The sequence below is a fragment of the Oryctolagus cuniculus genome, chromosome 2 (genome assembly GCF_964237555.1).
Source record: "Oryctolagus cuniculus chromosome 2, mOryCun1.1, whole genome shotgun sequence".
Taxonomy (NCBI): Eukaryota; Metazoa; Chordata; class Mammalia; order Lagomorpha; family Leporidae; genus Oryctolagus; species Oryctolagus cuniculus.
Genome location: NC_091433.1, coordinates 68,663,009 through 68,682,048, shown reverse-complemented (window position 1 = coordinate 68,682,048; position 19,040 = coordinate 68,663,009). Strand labels below are relative to the sequence as shown.

The following is a 19,040-nucleotide window of genomic DNA, read 5'->3' as shown; positions in this document are numbered from 1 at the left end:
GACTTCAAGATTTACCTCTGGGTTCTTAGATTTTGTAATTAGTGGTAAGCATTTTTGCACTCCTATTAAGGTTTGCATATGCCAAGTGCAGAACACCGCCTCTTATCATGCATTACAGTAGCTCTGTTCATGTAAGCCAAGGAGGCTTTTAGTAGGTGGGTTGTATGTCTCCTTGGGATAAATATTTTTGAAAGAATATGATGGGTCTGTTTGCTTCTTAGTGGCAAAGGTAAGTTTGGGACCCTGGTGATATAAGTCCAACGGACTAGAGAAGACCTAAATTCGTCATCATTCAAGATATTTGTTTCTGTGTGAAGTATTGACTGTTTCTGCTGTGTATGGCACCTAAAGAGATGCTTGGAAAGTTTGTTAGTCTACAAGAGTGAAGCAGAGAAGAGAAATAGATGGTACAAGGTAGTGTGGCACAAACACATCTGGAGGAAGTGGGAAACTGACTGACATGGTGGATATATTTAGGAAGATGACATCCCTTTGGAAAAGTTATTGGACTGATTTTGAAGTTGTTATAAATAAGTGGAGAGGAGGTAGGGAATGTTTGTCATGTTGGGGAACAATTCAAAGGAGTTATGAGTATTGGCAACTGAAAGACAAAATTATGTGAGTGTATGGGAGTGTGACTGTACTTGATGGAAAACCTTGAGTACTAGAATAAGGGTTAAAATCATATAGCAGAGAGAAGATGAAGAAAGGTTAGGGCATGGGCGGAAGGGAGGGTAGGATGGGAAGTAGCACTGTGTTCCTAAATCTGTATATAAGAATTACATGAAATTTGTATAACTTAAATACAATTTAAAAAAATATATATTTTTTATAAATAATAACTTATTTTTGAGAGTCACTGTGCAGTCCCTTGGAACATTTTGTGTAAACTTGAATTAATCTCACTAAAAGTCATTTTGGAAAGAAGGACCACATCTCCTCATTGCCATTTTTTCCTTTTGTCAATGTGTGACAAAATATTTTAAAATGCAAAACAAGCAGCCATTTATCTCAGCAGTAAAGACATCACTTGGGGGCCTATATTCTTTTTTTTTTTTTTTTTTTTTGAACAGGCAGAGTGGACAGTGAGAGAGAGAGACAGAGAGAAAGGGTCCTTCCTTTTCCATTGATTCACCCTCCAAGGCCGCCGCCAGCGTGCTGCGGCCGGCGCACCGCGCTGATCCAAAGGCAGGAGCCAGGTGCTTCTCCTGGTCTCCCATGGGGTGCAGGGCCCAAGGACTTGGGCCATCCTCCACTGTACTCCCTGGCCACAGCAGAGAGATAGCCTGGAAGAGGGGCAACCAGGACAGAATCTGGCGCCCCGACCAGGACTAGAACCCGGTGTGCCGGCGCCGCAAGGCGGAGGATTAGCCTAGTGAGCCGTGGTGCCAGCCAGGGGCCCTGTATTCTTATCACAGTACCTGGCTCAAGTCCTTGGTCTTCTGATTCCAGATTCCTGCTAATGTTTACCTTTGTAAGTAACAGATGATGGCTTAAGTACTTGGGTTTCTGACACCCATGGGAGAGACTTGGATTGAGTTTCTGTCTACTGGCTTTGAGGAGTGAACTAGTGGATTCAAGATATCTGTCTGTGTCTCTCACATAAAAAAACAAAAAACATACAAACAAAAAAACTAAAACCGAAAAACCTTTTAGGACTGCTTTCAGCAATCTTGAGCTATAAATGACAACTTTGAATGAACATTATTGAATTTTTTTGTCTTCAAAGTTTTCATACTTAATTATGATGTCAGACACTACTTTCTGAACCTTGGTCTATTTTTTCCTTTTCAGATACATGGTTTGTTGACAACATACATTTTTGTAGCATTTTTTCATTTGATTATGTTCAGTATCAGGGTAAATTTGCTTCTTTTAGTGCAAATTGTGCAGCTGTCAAGGTGGCAGAGATACAAGAGCTCATGATGTTAGATTGCCTGCTGTGCTGACAGCCCCAACTCCTGCACACACAAGGGAGTACCACAACGTTGTGGTCTGTGAAGGACGGTGGGGGGGGGGGGGGGCTGAACACAAGGGACCAGTGTACTGTCACAGGTTTCATTATCCACAAGGAGCCTCAGAAACTGACACCACCCTCACAGTATCTTTTGAGTTAAAGCTATCAGTCTGAACTTTTTAGGGAGTGCTAGGCAGCTTATAATTGGCAGATAATTTTGAAGGTTACTTTTAGATATGTTCATGCTTTAAAAAGACTACAGTCTTGTCTTTTTTGTGTTTGGTATTGTTCAAATTTTCAATATAAAGCAAGTAATGCTTTTTTTCCATTATAAAAAGCTTTTTTTGAGGTATAATTGACATAGAGTAAATTGTACATATTTGAAGGATACAGTTTGGTAAGACATCTTGCATGTAGCATATTTTGAGATTCATGCATGTTGTGATGTGTATCAGTACTGTTAGTAAATTCTTTTTATCTCTGTCTTACACAGATATATTGCAATTTGTTTATCCATTCCTTGTTGATGGACATTTTCATTATTGACACTTTTTGGTGACTGCAAACACTATGAACCCCCTGATACAGGTTTTTATATGGTCGTAGAGTTCCATTTTTCTTGGGTTTCATGTAGGAATAAATAACTGTCTGGAATCCATCTCAATGTGGTAATGCAGTCATAGGTTTTTACCTTCTTTGTCTCACGTCTCAGATATCACTATCTTCTGATGTCTAGTAAACTGCTATTTATTTTGTCTGTTCTTTTGGTGATTTTATGTAGGAGTATAAATGCAATCCACAGGCTAGAAGTAGAAATTCAACTACTGCTTTTCTTTTAAAAGATTTTTTTTTTTAACTTTAAAAAATTTATATATTTATTTAAAGGTAAGAGCGAGAGAGATTGATCCCATGGCTGGTTCAATTCCCAAATACCAGCAATAGCTGAGGCTAGGCCATGCTGAAGTCTGGAGCTTGGAGCCCAGTCTGGGTCTCCCACATAAGTGCCGGGGACTCAAGTACTTAAGCCATCACCTGCTGCCTGTAAGGGTCTGTATTAGCAGGACACTGGAATCAGGACAGAACCCAAGACTTAACTTGATAATGGGATGTTGGTGTCCCAAGCTGTGTCTTAACTGCTGTACCAAGCATCTTACCCCAGTTACTGCTTTTTAAACAGAAAAAAATATTTTTCAGAAGTATCACTTAAATTTATAAAGCCTTGATAAGTATTGAATCTTCTAAACCAAGGTTTTTTGTGTTTCTAAGGAGTAATAGTGGATTTATAGATTTATTTTAAGCAGAAGGTTATCAGTATTCTGCAGTTTATGGAAACACACATCAGCTTATACTTTGGTTGTCTCCACAGTTGTACATTGTAGTGTATGAGATGCCCACAAGGGCAGTCCTCATGTTCTTACTGGTCCAAGTTCATCAAATGGTGATCACATTAACAGTCCCACATAAAACCACCAAATTCCTTAAAATACCATTCATTATCAGTATACTCTGCCTACCAGCTCTGCGGAGTGTTTGTGATGTATGCATGCTTGTGTGTGGGTAACAGGTTTTATAAATCATATTACTTAGATAATGTGTTTATCTAGTTCAGAAACCCAAAAGACATCCAGTGAAAAGTTTGCTTCTCCCTACTTTGTCACTCACTTCCCTTCCTTAGTGCATTGACTATACTTTCCTACTCTCTAAAGGAGTATTCTCCATGCTCTGGCATCTGAGGCCTCACTGGTGGGAAAGAGGGCTCCTCCCTGGGTCAGTGATGGCAAAAGACTCACCCAGAACTGGCTTTTCACCTGCACCCCAAGCCTGAGGCTGAACTTGCCACCACCTCTGTGGTGCTAAGCTACTACTATCTTTCTGCTGAAATCATCCTAGAGCCATGTCCCAGACAGCCAGCTTACCCTCCTTGCCCCAGAGCCCACCGAAGCCATTCAGAGCAGCTAAACCCAAACCTGCTGCCACCTTGCCTGCCCTTTTCTGGGCAAACTACAGTGAAGGAAGGATCTTGCTCACGCTTTGCCCTTCTTCCTTTTGCCTCTTGACCCGACTCAGGTGCTACTCTGGGGGACAGGACATGCTTGTTCTTGTGGACTGTAACACACTTTTCAGTATCTCTCAGCTTTCCATCTCTTGATCTCACCATACCTGAATAATAAAATTTATATTTTAGAACACTTAGTGGCAACTGATGTTTGCACTTTCTTTCACTCATACACAAGCAAGTAAGAATACATGTAATTTCCCCCCCTTACACGTGGTTGTATGTTATATGTATGAAATAAATCTTGGGTTTTTGTCATAATGGTATTAGGTACTGCGCTTTAGAAAAATCACTATATATTTTAGTCCTTGATGCATTTGCCACATTTGTATAGTCATATATCTTGTATCTCTCATTGCACATTTCACTGATCTCTGGTTTTACCTGCCTCTAAAGGTACTGTTGCAGGTAGCCACAACTTGAGGCTGACGTGGGTGGTGACAGAGTTCGGCAGCAGAGAGACAGTAAGCAGTTAGTTTTATTGCATGCACTGTAAGAGAGTGGTGAGGGGAGCAGGCAGTCAGGATAGCTAGCTACAATACGCTGCCAAGGAACAGCAGGCAGCAGGACAGCTAGAAGCTGACTGCTGCTGCAGCATGGATTATAACCTGGGAGATACGGATCTGAGGCAGACTGCCGCTGGCTAGGGGCTTTTCCATCACTGGCGATTTCCTTATCGCCAGGGATTTTCACTAGAGACTTCCTTAATACCAGGTGCCCAGCTGACCTCCACAGGTATTAGTTTTGCCTTTTTTTCATTCATTGATATACATCTTTCTGTTCTGGAACAGAGCAAGAAAGGATTTTTTTTTTTTTTTTTTTTTTTTGGCTATAAGGAAATTCAGCAGAAATGTACATTGAGTAAAATATAGCGGCATCCTTTTTTAAATATATGCATATGGTTGTATATGTGATTGGAAAGTTGAGCTTGAAGACAGCCAGAAAGAAACTAGCATATCCTAATTTTCTTCTTTACTGCCATTCTGTCTTGTTCTCCATCTTTTGTACATCACTCTCGCACCCTTCTACCATCTCTTGGTCTCATTTTTTGATTAAGGCTGGAACAAAACTCAGTAGTAGTTAGGAGAACATTAACAAGTCTGTCTTTTATATGCATTGCACTTGGTATATTACAAGCACCTTTCAGATACCCTCTGAGATGGTTAGAGAATATAAACACCAACAGCCTGTTTATATTTTCCCCAACTTACGAATGGGAATTCAGGGAGGTTAAGCCTCCTTGTGAAAGTCCAGGCCAGAAAGACATGAACTTCTTAACTGCTGCTGCTTGGTACACTGTACCTCTTTCCCTGCATGTGCCTTTGGGTTTGGAGTATTAGGCTAATGTTATTTTTATGGTTCTTTGAGACCAAATACCATGATGCTTCTAAAGAACATGAGGTGCTTAAACTTAGTTTTATTAACTGTGTACTGCAAGGGTCATTAAAGTTTCTCTATAAAGTACCACATGGTATTTTCAGCTTTGCAAACACTGTCTCTGGTGCCTCTCAGCTCTGTCACTGTAGAAGGGCAGTGATTCAATCAAATTTTATTTATGAAATTGAACCTTGAATTTCATTTATTTTTCATGTATTCATACAAGGTTTTTTCTAGTCATTAGAAAATAAAAGTCATATAGAAAAGTTGATTAGCTGTAGCTTCCTGACTGCTTATGTGCTTCTTAGTAGGGACTAGTTAAGTTGTTAATGTTTATGCTGAGGTGGTAGACTGTTGAATATTTCTGAAGGAGGAATTGAATTTTCCCCCACTATTCTAACCAGACATGCTTAGACAAAATCATCTGTATTTTGCTTCTTCAGGTTATTAAAAGTTCCTCTTTAAAGAACACCTAGATTATTAGTTATTGAAGCTGAAATAAAAATTTTGGGAGTTGATGGTAGACAATTAGATCTCTACTAGTTTAAGAATTAACTTTATTTCTTACTAGAAGATAAAATATTCCTCACTTTTGAGGTTTTCATGATTTGATTGGCAGGCAGATTCTCAAATTCTCTCTCACACAGTTGACTGTATATATGCTTATCAGTTCTTTACTAATACCTTCATTTTTTCTCCATTCCTTTATTCTTGGTTGATATATTCATGCTCAAATCACTAGTTTCTTACACTGTGTAGAGGACAGCAGCATACAGTGGTCTGGTTTTGTTTGCATCTAAGATCATATTTCATAGAGAATTACTTTATGTGATTTGATTGCAGATGTGTTTGTTAGAGATGTATAATTTATATGTAATAGTCTCTAAAGCGTGGCTAAGTCAAAAGATGCTGTAGTAGTAAGTATATGAGTACTCATCCATGTTCTAGTCCTCTATCACGTTGCAACTATTTTTTTTGGAACATAGTAAATGGCATTTTATTGTGGCTGGAAGGGAGACTGAATAAAGTGCAATAGGAAGTGGCTACAGCTGCAAACAACTTCCAAGGGTTTCCGGTGACATTTGATAGCTGTAAAGGAAGGAAATGAAGGACCAGACACATTACAATGGCAGGAATTCATTAAAAAAAAAAAAAAAAAAGGTTTACCTATTTGTAGTCTTTTTCCCAAGATATGCACATATCTAAAGGCCAGATCTACAGATTTTTCTTACCTGTTGCTCATGCTCATTTTTATTTCATAGTGAAGTATATTGTTCCTAAAGCCAAATTTTATTCAGTGCCTCTTCTCCACATATTGATGATGATATGCTTTTCCTCCTAAATTTGGTTAGTCTTGATCCTTAGAAGAAATTCTGTCAAGTAGGAATTCTGTGTTTTCATGACTTGCAGAATATCATTTGCTAAAATTCTGTGTGTTAGATTTTTGCATTTAAGTGCCTAAGTGAGGTTAGCCTTTTTATGTCAATGTGATGTTAACCTTATAAAATGAATTGGGTGCCTTCCCCTCTGTGTCGCTGCTGTAAGTGACATTTATAGGAATGCTAAAGGCAGTTCCCTATAAATTGAGTTGGGCTTTTTGATCTGGTGTTTTAATACCACTGGTTCCCAACCAGAAACAGCTGGCAAGATAGAATTAAAACCAGAAGTCCGGAGATTTTTCAGGTCAAGTTCTCGCTCAGCCACGAGTGCCTTGTGAGACTTTAGTCATTTGATTAATGTCATTAGTGTTTTCTCTGGACCTCTGGAAATTTGAACTAAATGAGTTCTGAGCTGCTTTCCAGCCTTGACAGTCTATGAATAGAATTCCATTTTTGGCCCCTCGCCTAATCCTGCCGGCACCAGTACTGCAGTGACAAACAATAGCTGCTCAGATGGCCTCAGCTGCCAAAAGCCCTCTGCACAGCCTGCAGTTAAATGTAGTCCTAGAACACCACCTAAACAAGGACAGCGCAGCCCTGCAGAGTGCCTGTGAGCTCACAGTTTAAAGCTCCAAAGGTGTGGATGCTGAGTGGTCACTGTAGGAAAAGTTGAACATTTGCACGTGGCCTTGGGCAATCTGTACTTTTAGAGGTGGAGGGTGGAGGAGAGGAAGGCCCTGTGCTGCCTCCCTGCCAGTCTTTACACTCAGCTTTGCCTTTGCAGTGTTTGTTCTGCTCTCATCTGTGTTTTGTGGGGACCCAGTCCTGGTTCAGGTCATGAACGCCAGAACCACCTGTTACTCATTTATTATTGCCGCCATTGAATGAATACAATCCTGAGAATGTGGTGGTTGTTTAATACTTGTTTTCCAGTTGAGTGATGCAAGGTTTTTAAGATTAACCAGATTTGAATGATTTTCCCTTTCTTTTGTTGGAAGAAGAGTCTTGAAAGTCTGAGCAGATGAACACCGTTGCTGGTTTAATTCTTGTTCCCTGTTCTGTTCACCTGTGTTGCCGTCTGCAGTTCAGGACTTCAGCCGTGCTCTCTGTAAATTGCAGTAGACAGCCTTGTTCCGAGGCTGCTTTCATTTTATTGCACCTGGTTTGGTACATATCTGTAGACAAGAATGTCCTGTGAAAAAAGTGCTGACAAAGTGACAGTCACATGCCGCAGGGAGCGCCACACTCACTGTTTTCATGTTTCTTTGTCTCACCAGTCCTCTATTTTGCTTTAATACTTCATCTTTAATATGGAAATAATTTGTAATCACATTACCCTCTTTATTTTCCATACATTTGAAAAGTCCCTGTAGTTCTTTGATAGCTAATTCAGTCATGTACTTGGAAATTAAAAACAAAATTATTCAGGAGCCTGAGGTTTGAAATACATACATATCCCATAAAGTTCTTTTTTTTTTTTTTAAGGTTTATTTATTTATTTGAAAGTAGAGTTACACAGAGAAGGAGAGGCAGAGAGACACAGAGGTCTTCCATCTGCTGGTTCACTCTAATTGGCTGCAATGGCCAGAGTTGTATCAACCCGAAGCCAGGAGCCTCCTCTGGGTCTTCTCATGCAAGTGCAGGGGCACCAGGACCTGGGCCATCTTCCACTGCTTTCCCAGGCCATAGCAGAGAGCTGGACTGGAAGTGGAGCAGCCAAGACTTGAACTGGCACCCATATGGGATGCCGACACAGCAGACATGGCTTTACCTGCTGGGCCACAGCTCTTGTACCTTTTTTTTTAATTTTTCTTATTTAAAAGATTTATTTATTTATTTGAAAGGCGGAATTAAAGAGGGAGGAGAGAGAGAGAGAAAGAGAGAGATCGATCTTCCATCCATTGGTTCACTCCCCAAAAGACCATAATAGCTAGAGATTGGCTTGTCAGGAGCCAGGAGCTTCTCTGGGTCTCTTACATGGGAGCAAGGGCCCAAGGACTTGGGCCATCCTCTGCTGCTCTCCCAGGCACATTAGCAGGGAGCTGGATCACAGGTGGAACAGCTGGGACTTGAACTGGCACCCATTTGGGATGCCAGTGTTGCAGGCGGTGGCATTACCTACTGCGCCACAACGCCAGCCCCCATAAAGTTCTAAGACACTTTTATTTAAACTCAGACCCCTCATATTTCCTATATTTATTTAATAATTTCTGTTAATTTTCTCTAGCAGTAGGTATTTCATTGATTTTTCTTAGCTTCTATATAAATAGAAGGAGAAATATGGCTAAAATAAGAAAGGATGCTTTTGGCAAGTGTAATAAGGTGAGAACAGGTAAATCTGTCTCCTGAATATTTTACTGGGAAAATTATTTTTGAAAACAATTTTCCTGTTTAACAGATCAATCTCTTTGTTCCTTGAAGCCATGTTGCTTGTTAAACTCTTAGGACATTAGCTAGAAATTGTTTTGATTTATTCAGAATAAAAGGGTTTTTCCTATCTTGGTTCTTAGTTGAACAACTTACAATGGGGATTTTGAGTTTTATAGGCATTAATCTAGTGTGCATAATTATTGTTGTGGGGTTACTGAAAAAATATTCAGGCATTTGTTTCTTCTATATGGGAGAGAAGGAATTTGAGAATATATTCCATGTTATATCTAATACTCAATTTATGGGATATTTTACATATTAATAATTTGGAAAATTCATGAAACAATTCCAAGCTCATCAAATTGTATTCATTAAGAGTGCACAGTTTTTTTTGTGTATCAATTCTATCTCAAAGTTATTACTTTACAAAGAAAGCATGGGGATGAGTGTTGGGATTTGCTTAGAACCCTGGCATACCTTATTAGAGGACTTGGTTCCTGTCTGGCTGCTCTGCTTCCCATTCAGCCTCCTGCAAATGGACACCCTGGGAGGTAGCAGGTGATGACACAGGTAGTAAGTAATTGGGTTCCTGCTACCCACCTGGGAGATCGTAATGGCGTTCCTGGCTTCAGTGGCTTTAGCTTGGCCCAGCCCTGGTTGTTGGCAGGCATTTTGGGAAGTGGAAATGGGAGATATCTCTTTCACTGTGTCTGCCTTTCAAATAAAAAAATACCAATTTTATTTACAAAAAAAAAAAAAAGAGATTATTTTCCTAAGGCTGTGCAACAAATTACTACCCATGGAATCCCTTCAAACAAGAGTTTTATTATCTCCTAGGGTCTCCAGACCCCATGGTGTTGTTAAGGCTGCTCTCCCTCTGAAGTCTGAAGGGAAAGGATCCCTTTTCCTTCTCCAGGCTTTTGCTTGAGGCAGCATTCTTCAGGAGGCCTTCTTCCCTGAGTCAGTGTGTCTGTGTCTCCAGGCTTCCTCTGCATTCCTTCGAAAAGGACACTTGCCATTGGATAGGGCCCAGTGTTAAGTCCAGGGTGATCTCGTCTTGAGGTCTTTGACTTAATTACATCTTCAAAGACTTCTTTTCTAAATAAAGTCACATATCCACAGGTACTGCCTATCATTTGGTCTGGCGCCACCACTCAACCCACCACAGTAATCACAGGTAATAATTTGGGATTTTCCCTGTCACATATACACATATAGAGATACACATCTCACACCAGAACCTTGCATTTTTGATTTTTGCAGTATTCTTTGTATAAAAGTTATCCATGCTCTTGATATAAAAGGTATTCTTTTGTATATTGAAATGTCTTGTAATTTTTTCTTAATGTTGCTGAATCTTAAAGGAGACTAAATATCCTGAAAGCAATGCTTATCATATACCCTCAGCAGCCAGGTCTGTACCAGGCTAAAGCTTGGAGCTGGGAATTCTAGCTGGTTTCCCACCTGGGTAACAAGGACCCAGGTACTTAAGCTACCACTACAACTTTCCAGGGTCTGCTTTAGCCCAAAGCTGAACTTGGGAGTGGAGCTGGGACTCAAACCCTAGCACTCAAATATGGGATGCAGGTGTCCCATCCAGCTCCTTAAATGCTAGACCAAGTAGCCACTCTTCCCTGCTTTTTATGTGTACCATGTACACTCACTCTCATTGTTGCTCAAATAGAGTCTTTGCCAACTTCCGAAGAGTGCCTTAATCATCTCTACATTCTGAGTAGATACTACTGCTAAATAGTTGAGTGGATGTATGAAATAGTTGCAGCTTTGTGGACTGTCTCACACTATCATCTCCACCTACCAGTCCTTTCACCAGGGTTTGCTGTCTGCTCTGGGAAGACCATTTCCTCTCTAGAGTTTTGAGGTGAGGAGATGGTTTTTGCTATTGATTTGTAATAATTACCAGTAAAATTTTGCTTTGAAACATTGCAACTCTTGTCTTACATGGTGTCTACACAGCCTTGAAAAAGTCTGAATATTTTTAAAATAATGCCTCTTAAATGTAGTAAAGCTTGGTCCCTTAAATTTTGCATGTATTTATAGAGTAAATTTGTAACTGCTGATTGGTGAGGAGAAACTGTGCTACCCACATTTATGATAGTATTGGTGTATAGAAAATAATGTTCCAGTTTTCATTCTGTTTCTGTTTTTAAAGTCCTTGCAGAAAAAGAAGCTGAAATACAGGTTACAAAATGAAGCACTTGCATATGCTGTTTTCTGCTTTTGATTTATTTTCTAACTTGCTTTTTTGAACCTATTGAATGAATAATGTTTAATCATTTTTTTTTTTTTTGGTTGAACTTCATGGAGGTCACAGTTCAGAATTTATGGAGTCTTGAAATACCATAATGCAGTAAGTGCAGTGTGGTGTAACAGGAGGGAAACAACTCACATGATCCTCAGGAGAACTAAATCCTAATCTCAGTTTTTTCAGTGAGTCATTGGTGGTATAGGAAAAATGTAACTTCTCTTTGGCCCAGCCAACTCAGCTTGATAATCTTCTCTCCACTTCTGAAATTCTGTACTATTTCTATTAAGTATATATCTTTCTGGGATTCAGCAAGAAATGGTTACAGATGAGCACAGATGTTTTAAAGATTGGATTTAGCACCCACAAGGTTAATGAGAGGTAGTGGATGTATGGAGGAGGTGTACTCTGGGTTCATTTTTCAGGCAGGTGTCTGTCAAGTCCACCAGGGATGGCATTAGCGGAAGTGAGATGTGCAGACATACCGAGGCGGGAGTAAGTTAACAGAAGATGCTCACAGGTCCAGCCCACGCTGTCTGGGCAACGATCCTGGGGTATTAGCTCTCTAGCTAAAAAGGAAGTGTTTTTCTGTCTCATTAGATATTTTCTGTTCAGAATTCATTTTCCATGAAAATGCACAGAAAGCACAAGTTTTACCCCATCTCTCAGAGGAGGTAGCCCTCCATATGCTGCCCCCTTGAATGCACAGGCACAGCCTTTCCCTGGTGATGGCGTTCGGGAAGAACACAGAGACTTCCTTGGTGGTATTCATTTTGGAAGGAGTGTTGTGAATTTAGAATTTGTGTGTGTGTGTGTATGTGTGTGTGTGTGTTTGTAAAATACATTCTGCATTGAGTAATCAGCCGCACCTGTAGGGTTTTCTTATCTGATCTTGATTTGCAATTGTTATTTCATGTCTAGATCAGTGCTGCTCAGTACAGCTGCCTGCCACAGCCAGCGGGAGTTCTCTGCATCTACCTTATTCCCCTAGTCACTAACCCCAGGACTTGAGTGAAAAAATAAACTTTAAGTTTTATTTCATTTTAATTATTTTAAATTTCAGCAGCCACAAGAGGCTAGTGGCCACTGTTGGGTCATTCAGGTCTTCATCTTCTCTCTTGTTTATGGTCGCTTACTACTTAGCACTCTGCTGACATATAAACAGTCTCTTCATAAAGTAGTACCTTTCCCAGAAATACCATCCTGCCTGACTTTCTTTCACCTCTTCTAAGTGTCTCTGGAATACCTGGAGGAGTTATTTCCTCTTAAAATTCTCTGCCTTTTCTCTTCTGGGACACTGGGGTTTCCGTTTCAGCAGACTGCTTCTTAGGCTTCAGATTGCTTCTCTATTTTTGCTGCTTCTTTTTTGTCTGTAGGCTCAGCATTCTGTTTAGCTTCATAGTCTCTTATGTACTTAAGGTATCACTGCAGTCTGTCTGTGCCTCTGAGTGCTTCCCTGTGCCTCAGATTTGTGCCTCAAAGGTCTGTTGAATATCAGTGGTACCTGACATCTTGCCTATAAATATGAGAGTACTTTAAAAAAAATTGTGGAGGATGCTTATTATGAAACACTAGGCACAGATTTCAACTTTTGTGAACCAAAATAAAATTTTTAAAAAATATTTGAGAGGTATAGAGAGAAACAGGTTTCCTATCTACTGGTTTATTTCTTAAAAACATGTGAGTCAGGAACTCAATCCAAGTCTCCTGTGTGGGTGGCAGGGTGTCAGCTACTAGAAGCATCACCTACTGCCTCCCAGGGTGTGTGTTAGTAGGAAGTAGAAATCAGGAGCAGGGTGGAACAGAATTTGAACCCAGGCATTCTGATATGGGACAAAGGCATCCCAACCATTGTCTTAACTTCCGCAAAGGCCTGCTCTGCACCCCAACCCCCCACCCTCAAATAAACTTTTAATTTCATTTTCCATGAATTTCTTCAAATACCCTGATAACATGTTAAATGAGTGTTAGCTCTTCTATAAGTTACAAATTTACTGAAGAGTAGTTTAGAATGTAATACACATTCTAAATTCTGTTATAGTTTTGCTTCTCAATTTTCATCTACTTGAAAGGCAGACATATATATATATAGATAGATAGATAGATAGATAGATATGTATGTATATATATAGAGAGAGAGAGAGAGGAGGAGAAGAGAGAAGAGAGAAGAGAGAAGAGAGAGAGAGAATGAGAATGAGAATGAGAATGAGAATGAGAATGGATATGATCCACTGTTTCACTACCCAAAGCCCATAGTAATGAAGGCTGAGCCAGACCAAAACCAGGAGCCCAGAACTCCATCCAGTTCTCCCATGTGAGTGAGAGGGGTCCAAATACTTTCATCTCCAGTCTCCCAGGATGCATTGGCAGGAAGCCGGATCAGAAGCAGAGTTGCCAGCCCACAAACTAGCACTCTGATATGGCATGCAGGTATCCCAAGCAACAGTTTAACATGCTGTGCTACAGTGCTCACGCCCATAATTTTAATGTTAGCTTCTTAACATTTTAGAAAGAATGTATACACATTTTTTTTTTTTTTTTTGGAAGGTGATAGAGATACAGTAGTGGCTTAAACAAGCTAATAAGAAAGACAAAGTCCCTGTTCTTATGGCTTTGCAACATACAAAGGACAACTTTAAAATGAGTAACTGTAGGACTGGCATTGTGGCGTAGAGGATAAAGCCGTCGATGGCAGGATCCCATATGGGCGCCTGTTCAAGTCCTGGCTGCTGCGCTTCTGATCCAGTTCCCTGCTAATGCTGGGGAAGCAGCAAAAGACAGTGCAAGTATTTGGGCCTCTGCCACCCATGTAGGAGACCTGGATGAAGTTCCTGGTTCTTGGATGTGGCCATCTTGGGAGTGAACCAGCTGATCTAATCGCTCACTAACTCTGACTTTCAAATAAGTATTAAATCTTCGAGGGAAAAAAAAAAAAAAAAAAAAAAACGAGTGACTAACACTGTGGGCTGATGTGTTTTCTCATTGAGGACTCCAGAGTTCAGAACCAATGGCCTTCTCTGACAGGTCTCTAGTTGGAACTAAAAGTGAATAAGTGGTAGGCCTAAAATGGGTGGGAAAAGTAGCATGTCAATTCATTGCATTTTAATGGCATTAATGAGTCTCACTTTGAAGTGTATAGAACATGCAGAGGATTTCAGACCTAGGCAGGAGATGGTCTCTGGTTCCTCTTTGGCTTTGTATTGAATTGGTGGTATAGTGGCAGGTAAGTCTTTTGTTAGCAGTCTTGATGGACACAGTAGGACAGTTCCGCAGCACTTAATCACATTTCTTGTCATTCTTGAATTACTCAAACCTACAAAGTGGGCGGCAAACTTTTGATAGGAAAAAAAAGGAATTAGCTTTAAAAGGTTTGTGACTAATGAAAATCAAACTTGTGCTACATTAAGCAACACTTTCAGGCTATTATTCAGTGGGAAGCATTTTTTGCTGAGCTCCCTTTAATCTATAGATACTATGGTTTGGGAAAAGTCCCAGCCAGCTACCATATAGTCTTTTGTTGTTCTTTGTTAAAAAGAGAGGGCTGTTTCATTGAATTGAGAAGATAATGTTGATTTAGGTTCTTAGTAATTGTTTAAGGAAAACAAAACTTTGAATTAAATGAAAACAGATCTTTGATTTACAAGTTCAGAGGAATGTTTGAATAACTTTTAATTAGTAGTTCTGTGAAATTGGTTACGATTATAAAGAAAATAAATTAGAGTGCTGAAGTCAGTTCTTACTTGTACATTATTTCAAGTATTTCCCTAAGGGGGAAAAAAAAAACCTCAAAATGTGGGGGAAGAGAAAGGTTAGCCCCAGAGTTGTCTTGCTAGACCCTGCTTGATTTTCAGGTTTAATGACCACTCAACATGCACCTGCTGGTTACCAACACCAGTTGCAGAGGACATTTTAGTGTTAGGGGATTTTTTTTTTTTTTGGTGAAGTATAAAAATATATTCAATCAATTTTTAACGATCCTCGGGGATCCTAACATATGGTGACAATGTAGCAGACAGTTATTTAAAGTTATTGAGAGAGAGTGAAGCTTTATAAGGTAACTCTAGCTTGAGAGAAAAATCCAAGAAATACAGAATATCAGATTTCTTTGAGAATTGTTTATTTTCTTTTATTGGAAACTAAATGTTGTTTAGTTTGAGCCACAGTGATTACCTAGAAAATTGCATTACGTTTTATAACAATTCTTTATTTTTGAAGGCTGGTGATTTAAAGGTAATAGATTTTGGTCTTCATTATGTTTTCCAGTGATCTTTCTAATGTAGTTACAGGAGTTATTTCTGTCAATTCTCACTTATCTCTGCAGCAATTAGAGATAGAAATGAAGTTGGAATCCTTGATAACTTTATCTCACTTCTAAACAATATTTTCTTAGAAAATGTATATTGAATCTACTAACAGATATAGAAAAATATAATGGCTTTGAGTTTTTTCTCTTTGTCAGTATTTCTATTATTTATCCAGTGTGTATAAGGATTATTAAAATATGGACATGTAACATGTTGCTATTTTGTAAATAAAACAGTTATTCCTGGAACTTAAGTTTACTAATCATTTTTTCCTTGAATACATATTAGAGATTTTTCTGACTTTTTTTTTCCCGAATTCCATTACACTATTTCGTAATTGCTTATATTTGGTGAGGATCAACAAACTGTTACCATTTTGCAGGTCTCATCACAACCACATCAAGGAAACTAGACCGAGAGCAGCAAGAGGAACACATTCTGGAAGTAAGCATTCTTTTGTTTTAATTACTTTAAAAATGTTATAATTAAAAGTGCAGGAAGGAAGAGTCTTACTTTGTTAACCAGTATTCATAATTAGTTTATTTTGTTATCACTTTTTGATCATTAGTAAAGAGATGATTATCATTAGGAACAAGACACTTTTTATGAAATATGATCTGAAAAACACTTGTATTACTTTACCAAACAGGTTACTGTGACAGACAACGGTATTCCCCCTAAATCAACCATTGCCAGAGTAATTGTGAAAATCCTTGATGAAAATGACAACAAACCTCAGTTCCTGCAAAAGTTTTACAAAATTAGACTCCCAGAGCGGGAAAAGCCAGAACGAGAAAGAAATGCCAGACGTGAGCCTCTCTATCGCGTGATAGCGATGGACAAAGATGAAGGTCCCAATGCGGAAATATCCTACAGCATTGAAGATGGCAATGAGCATGGCAAATTTTTTATCGAACCAAAAACTGGAGTGGTTTCATCCAAAAAGTTCTCTGGAGCTGGAGAATACGACATTCTTTCAGTGAGTTAAGACAGAAGTCTTTAAATTTCTTATGCTTTCGTTAGGAATTTGGTCTTGTATTTCTCTCTACGGAGAATGGCTTCAGTGTTTGGGACTTAACAGTCAGGTGGTGCTTGATCATGGTTGAGAAGAGCAGAGTTGAATTTTCCATTTTCAGTTTTTACTTTACTGGCTGCTTATTCATATTGAATTTGGTCACAGAATCATTGTCCTTTCTATCAAACATTAAATGTGGTATATTCGAATACAAATGTTAGATGTTAGAAATTGGCTAGATTTAAGACTGACCCAATCTGCTGTAGTTACAGAATGTAATTTCTGGCCGGTGCCGCGGCTCACTAGGCTAATCCTCCACCTTGCGGCACCAGCACACCGGGTTCTAGTCCCGGTCGGGGCGCCGGATTCTGTCCCGGTTGCCCCTCTTCCAGGCCAGCTCTCTGCTGTGGCCCGGGAGTGCAGTGGAGGATGGCCCAAGTGCTTGGGCCCTGCACCCCATGGGAGACCAGGAGAAGCACCTGGCTCCTGCCATCGGATCAGCGCGGTGTGCTGGCCGTAGCGCGCTGGCTGCGGCGGCCATTGGAGGGTGAACCAACGGCAAAGGAAGACCTTTCTCTCTCTCTCTCTCTCTCTCTCTCTCACTCTCACTCTCACTCTCACTCTCACTCTCACTCTCACTCTCACTGTCTACTCTGCCTGTCAAAAAAAAAAAAAAAAAAAAGAATGTAATTTCTGCTTGGGTGTCTTACCCACTCTTCTCTTTTATAGATTAAGGCAGTTGATAATGGTCGCCCTCAAAAGTCATCAACCACTAGACTCCATATTGAATGGATCTCTAAACCCAAGCCATCCTTGGAGCCAATTTCATTTGAAGAATCATTTTTTACTTTTACTGTAATGGAAAGTGATCCAGTCGCTCATATGATTGGAGTCATATCTGTTGAGCCACCTGGTAGACCTCTTTGGTTTGACATCACTGGTAAGCATTCCTCATAGTTTCCACTGCCTTATATAGGTTACACTGAGAATAACTTGTATGTGGTTTTCTGATTTTTGTTGTACATCTCAGAATTTAAAATCAGGTATATGACCTGCTGGTGGAGAATTTGCTTTAAATTATAATAGTTGGGTTGAAAATTTTTTTACAATATGCAACATATATTGTTTGGAATAAGTACAGTATATTCATCAAGTTTTGTAATATAACAATCAGATTTTTTTTAAAGTGCTTCACATAGTTTCAGGGAATCCTAAATGTTTAGATAGAAAAGCACAGCTTCTTAATTTTTAATTCTTCATTTGTGTCGTATGGCACGGTATTATTTTTAGTGACAATTAGTAGAGTATTTAAAGTGATTGTCACAGGGACCAGCATTGGGGTGCAGTGAACTAAACCGCAGCCTGCTATGCTGACTGGCATCCCATGTTAGAGTGCCCATTGGAGTCTTTGCTGCCCTCCTTTGTATCCAGCTTCCTGCTAAAGTTCCTAGAAAGGCAAAGGAAATGGCCCAGGTACTGGAACCTCTGCCCATGTATAGGAAACTGAAGGAGTTCTGGCTGCAGGCTTCAGCCTGGCTGAGACTTGGGCCAGTGTGACCATGTGGGGAGTGAACCAGCAGATCAGCAGATGGAAGAGTTCTTTCTCTCCGACTACTTCCCCTTCCCCCAACCCCACAGTGGTTCTGCCTTTCAAACAAATAAAACATTTAAATATATATATACACACACACACATACATAAAGTGACTCACATTTCAGTATTTTATAGCAAATAAATGAGTTTTGTATGAGTAAACCATTACAGTGTCAGCTGTGGCTTTTTAATTTTATTCACCTCACTTTCAGTAGGAAACAGGGTTCATTAGATCTCATCCTGTAATATAATGTACATGCTTAAGCCAATCCCCCTCCCTAGCACTTCCCCTTGTTTAATTTGGTTCAGGCATTGAATGTAAAAATACCGTATTCAACTAACTGAGAAAGATTCGCATAGACTTGATATTTATAAAACCAAAAATACATGCTGTGATTCATCTGTAGTCAGAATTTCATATCCTTTTCCCCTGTTCTACCTCACAACCAAGTTACCCCCAAATACTCTTTCAGAAAGTTGAGCCTCATGGAAATAGGGTGGCTATACTACATGCTTTGCCTCTTGAACTTTCACACTAGGCAGTGGACTATTTTCCTTGCTTTTGGTCTTTGCATGAAATTATTAATGTCATCAACACTTATGAAACTGTTACAGTTTACTTTAAGGAGAATAAGATTGTTTTTGTAGTCTACTATAATCAGAATAGTCTGTTTGCCTTCTCTTAACTTTTATCACATTTCCAGATTAACAGGCTACTGTTGTATA

General features: G+C 39.5%; 1 protein-coding gene across 11 annotated transcripts in view; it reads left to right on the top strand.

Moving 5' to 3' along the window:
* The window catches only part of FAT1 (FAT atypical cadherin 1), a 131,882-nt gene that overhangs the window by 64,293 nt on the left and 48,549 nt on the right, over positions 1–19,040 (top strand). For all 11 annotated transcript variants that reach the window (XR_007914547.2, XM_051833580.2, XM_051833573.2 and 8 more), the window contains exons 4-6: positions 16,089–16,150; positions 16,356–16,685; positions 17,451–17,661. Coding sequence is in view for 10 of the 11 variants with exons in the window: in XM_051833580.2 (XP_051689540.2) it covers positions 16,089–16,150; positions 16,356–16,685; positions 17,451–17,661 (603 nt within the window). In the remaining variant the exon portion in view is untranslated. The remainder of the gene's footprint in view (positions 1–16,088; positions 16,151–16,355; positions 16,686–17,450; positions 17,662–19,040) is intronic.